Source organism: Thermobia domestica, unplaced genomic scaffold (genome assembly GCF_964235325.1).
Source record: "Thermobia domestica unplaced genomic scaffold, izTheDome1.hap1.1 HAP1_SCAFFOLD_1647, whole genome shotgun sequence".
NCBI classification, from domain to species: domain Eukaryota; kingdom Metazoa; phylum Arthropoda; class Insecta; order Zygentoma; family Lepismatidae; genus Thermobia; species Thermobia domestica.
In genome coordinates, this window is record NW_027657357.1 from 23,960 (window position 1) to 29,254 (window position 5,295).

The 5,295-nt window shown below is 32.5% G+C and overlaps 1 protein-coding gene across 1 annotated transcript; it reads right to left on the bottom strand.

The window, feature by feature from the left end:
* Positions 1–1,741: 1,741 nt before the first annotated feature.
* On the bottom strand, positions 1,742–4,639 carry LOC145677939 (E3 ubiquitin-protein ligase SIAH1B-like; the record flags this gene model as incomplete). Its single annotated transcript, XM_081748182.1, is given in 1 exon segment — positions 1,742–4,639. A coding segment is annotated over 1 exon segment (875 nt), but the record flags the coding sequence as incomplete, so codon positions are not given.
* Positions 4,640–5,295: the final 656 nt, after the last annotated feature.

Here is a 5,295-nt window from a genome sequence, read left to right on the forward strand (position 1 = left end):
ATAACTTTTTACATCAGTATCAATTCTACTGGCTTTAGGAATTGGACATATATCAGCAACTTTCTGTTGGGAAGTGAGAATTAGCTGGTGACATTAAATATGATCTGCAATGGGTGTTTAAGTAATGGCAGCAACCCTTATTTATATATGGTAGGATTTTATCATGTCCTAGGAAGGTTTGAGATCTAAGCCGCTTGATAGCATGTACGACTTCTTAAACAGTCGAAAATGTAAACTGATTAAGCAGATCAGAGTTACCATGATGTGATAAAAGCTCAAAATCATACTGAAATCTATTATATGAAAGTGTTGCATAAATGCATTAGCAATATCTATTTCGGTATTTAATTAACTTTCTTCATAATTCAGAGTTTTGCTGTAGGAATTACGTTCCTTGCTTTTAACGTAGGTACAAAAAATTGGATTTGCAAGAAGATTGGATTCGCAATAGTTTACGTATTTTTCATGAGCGCTTGAAATTTCCCGTTTACATATTGCCCGTAATTCTTTAAATTTATTTGAATAATACGTAATATCCCCGATTCCCTGTCTCCATTTTCTTCGGAATTACTCTTTACTCTTTGTTAATTTCATTATGTCAGGAGTGATCCAAACAGTATATTTCGTATTGATTTTCTTATCTGGTACACACTTACCAAAATTATCATTCATTATTTTAAAGAAAATATCAACAGGCTCATCAGCTGTAGGACTATTACTTACTGTTTCCCAGTTAGCAGATGACACTTCCCTATATAACTGCTCAAAATTAGCTTCGTAAAAGTTATAATCAATTTAGTATGTAGATTTTAGTACGGGTTCTCTTACTATAGCGAAAATCAATAACCAATGCAGAGTGATGAGCATCTTCAGGTACTAAAAGTTGGGATTCACGTGTCACTTCAATACCGATTATACTTGAACGATCTAACGTTATCCTAAGTTAATTTTTAATGTTATTTAGAGTTTTTAAATTATATAAATTAATAAAATTAAATAATTCCCTACACGTGCTTGTAGAATTAAGAAAATCAAAATCAATTCCTGTTATTTCCGGTTGATTCCAATCATCTATTAGGAGAATATTACTTTCCGGTTGAAAGTAGCTACATAAGTGACCAATATAATTTTGATACACACTGCTGTTAGATCCAAGGGAAAAATCTAATACTTCCCCAAAAAGGCGTAACCAGAAGAACTAATATCCCGCATAGGGTTCAAATAGAATTCAAAGTCCTGAATTTCTTCTTTCAGATGTACACTTTGTGAAAAGCCTCACTTCCTTTAAACAAATCCGACAAAAAATAAGAAATGGATATTGAGGCCAAGGCTATTCCAGAGAAGTATAACATATACCAAGTTGGTTGTTACTTTTAAAATATTTTTAATCCTGCACTTTCAGATTTTGTATTTTAGCATTTTTATTCGAAATGTTTTCCTTCTTTTACTATTGTTGTTTCTACTTACAAAACTTGATAGTATTTTTTGCTCTCTCAAATATGAAATAGTCGTGTAGAAGAGAAAGAATGCTTGTAGACAGAAATAAAAATTATTGCTATTGATAAATTCATTTTCACAAGAACCCTTTAGTACTCCCTGTCGACAAATATCGACTTCTAGTATCTCGTACAGGATGCAGTGAAATGTGTGAAAAATTAGTTGATGCATTCACTTATGCCCTGAATAAATAGATGTTTGAAGGAAATCAAAATATTCAACAAAAAATTAATTTGCACAGAAATGGGTTAAAGACAAAAATCCCGTAATATTTATTTATAATTCAAACTTAACTCCTAAGAAACATACAATAACTTTACACGTTCTCATCGACATTACAACTATTATTATTGCTGTTGCGTGAACTGCCTCAACTAAAATTATGATTTGGTAAAGAAAACTTAAAATATTGCTTTCAAAATGTGTTCCTTCTTGAGAAGGAAACTTTGGCAAATGATTGTCTTGGGATAACTCAGAATACACAAAACTCTCACTGTGACATATATTTGTAATTAGATGCACAATAGAATAAATTAAGTTAACAAATGTCAATTAAAAATAGAAACTGACAATAGAAAATAAGCAATATACATAAATTAAGTGTCGTTTATAATAATCAAAATAGTCATAGTTGTTACCAGTCATTGACATGGTTACTATTTGACAAAACTTTGTCGGACTCATATTCAAAAATAAATAAATAAAGTTAGTCTAGGTTACAAAACAATATATTTGAAATGAAGTAAATTGAACATAGGATATAAATTTATTGAAAAAAAAAAACACTAAGTGAACGTGGTAACATACTAGAAAACAAAAGTTACATATTGCAACCTGCATCTAACAATGTAGAATATTGATAAATAAAATGCATTTAGTTTTAACTATAATCATAAAGTGAATTAAACATATTTCAGTTCAACTGTAGTGGCTGAAAGCTGCCGCAACTACTTCTGTACCAAGCGGATCCCTACGCTTTAAGACAACCTGTATATAAACTCTGTAATTACACTTGTAAATTATAGTATATATGTGCGAGTTATATGTTCTTTTAGGCACTCTTCACTTTTTCAGCGCTATTTTGTGTTTGTGCAATTAGATTCAATTCATGACAAATCAAACATTAACATTATGAGTGAGGTACTACCCAAAACTTAAGATAATTTCCTCTTACAAATTCGAAACCTTATGTTAGATCCTTAACATCGACAGCCATATTGGCCTTTCATGCAACGATTCTAGGTAAAATATTTTCTCATTGTTGTAAGAAGCTTTGCTTGATGTTCACTAGTTGCAGGGTGTTCAAGAGCTGTTACTATTCCACTTGGATCTTTCCGATGGAATTAAAACGCCTTTATTTCAACTTTCGTTTTAGGGAAGAGCTATAAATCACAATGGGATAGGTCGGAGGGGTGGAGTGGGTGAGGAACGGTGGTCAAGGCACCTTTAGGTAGTGATGTATTGCTAGAATCTTTGATAAGTATATGTTCAACCATTTCCTAAAATACAGTGTATACTCATCCGTTACATTCATGGCTTAAAGTAAATATACGCTAAACTGTAAAATCATTAGGTCGGGATACGCCGTATACCCTCTATACCTTCCATTACATTCCTGGTTTATGACCCGAACAAGACGATCTCGTCTATCGTCGTTCAAGAGACGAGGAACAAACTTCTCTGCAATACTTCCCATGTTCACTACATAGTTCAAATCTATTTCAAACATCATCAGTTGTATATCTTTTCTGTTTAATGATAAATTCACGCACGCAAATAGGACACATGACTAAGAGACATGACTAACACAACGGAACATGACTAAGAAACGCGTGTCTTCACAACAATCCTACTTAACAGTCTACCAGTTAAAATACATATCAAGAGTCGGTGAATCGAAGGAGTTTACTAGTATGGTAAAAATAAAAAAAATAATCTCAAAAATTTTGTGTGGCATCAAATATGGTATGTCACTTATTTCTACGCCAGAAATAGGCAGTTGTTCCAAAACGCATTGCATAATATGTACTACAATAACTTAAACTTTTGTAAAGTCATCGTAACGTACTAGTGGATTCTTCATTAACGCAGAGAGAGATATCATATTCGCAGCGTACGTTATAATACAGTGTAAGTATCGCATTATATGCTTTCATGTTGCTTTTCAAACCATTACACACTACTAAATACACGTGATGTAGATATACTTGATTATATGCTACACTCTATAATGATCCACTGCAAATACATCGCTGTTTGCATATTTCTTATTTCGAATCGTATCTTGAGCTCCAACCAGGATATGTAGCCTTTGACTGGCGGGCACGTTTTGACAAGAATGATACAGAATATTGGGGGCCAAGACACGGATGCACAGGATATTGACAACTGCGTTTAAGCCCTTGGGGGGATTGGAAACTGTATTGTGGTGTTTGTGTAGTTGTAATAGTTAAATCAAAAGTACACTTGTAATATTCTTCAAAGGACTTTTCAAGCACTAGACATTCTGACTTGGCAATTATTGTATTGGTATCAACGTGAAGAGATATAACTGGCCCTCGATAAGATATTTCCCGTCTGCGAGTACTGCAAACCTTAATTGTAAAGAAAAAAATCTCCGCCTCAGCTTGTGGTTTCGCTGCTTGAACTATAAAACACATATTTCCATCGTAACGCCGTTGAACAGTTAACACAAACGTAGCTGGTGGAGCACCTAATTCAAATATACGTAAATTTGGTGTTAGAGGTCTAAAGAATTGATAATCAAATTCAACTTTATTATTAAATGATCTGATCTCAACGCCTCTGTGAAATGCTCTGATGTGTCCTATTATTTCATCAGAGAATAATATATAATTACAATTTCTTACAGGGCATCCGTATGGTCTGAAATTACATTCCTTCTCATGTTCCGCTTTCTTCGAACTGATCATTGCAGATGGACATCCTTTATCTTTATACTGACATGGGAATGGTATTTTGTTTACAAGAGATTCACCAATATGTGTTCTTATATTTGTGAGTTGTGCTCGGCACACAGGACACGCAGCTATTCTAGGTTTACACTTGCAGCAAGTATGGTGGCCATTCACACATTGCATTATGGGAGGCGATGGTATATCAAGACATACTGGACATTCCAATTCCTTCCGTAATATTTTTAGCAATTCATCCGTAGTATTGGTCTCCTCTTCTCCTTCCTCTGGTTCCTCTTGTTCTTCTTCCTTCAAAGAAAATGAAAAGTGATAGAAATATATTTAAACTGAAAAATATATGCCATTACTAGCGTGAAAATAAGTTTCAAACTGTAATTTGAATATTTTAGTTCGAAGTTTACTATGGTACTAGCGAAGTTGAGTATCTACAGTAACTTTTTTGTATATCATTTATATTTTTTTTTGTTTTCCTTTTGAATAAACTGAAAATTTAAATATGTATTTTTTCTGATTTCTTCTTCTTAAATGTCTCTTCCTATTTTCAAATTGGTTCTACGTTATCTGTAAAGTTTACATCGCTTAAATTAAATTTGATTATATCATATTAAAGTTATAGATACCAAAATTTAAATGTTCAAAAGGTGAGTATTTAAATAGATTTGAAGAGAAAATCAGTAAAACCAAATCACTCAAGTTCCAGTTCATTTCAAAGCATACAAATTAATAATAATAATAATAATAATAATAATAATAATAATAATAATAATAATACCATAAATCAAAAAAATGAAATTTTTAAGTTTTACGTCCCACAGTTATGCCAGTTAGGCTAAAGGAGACGGCTATACCATAAATCAATGGG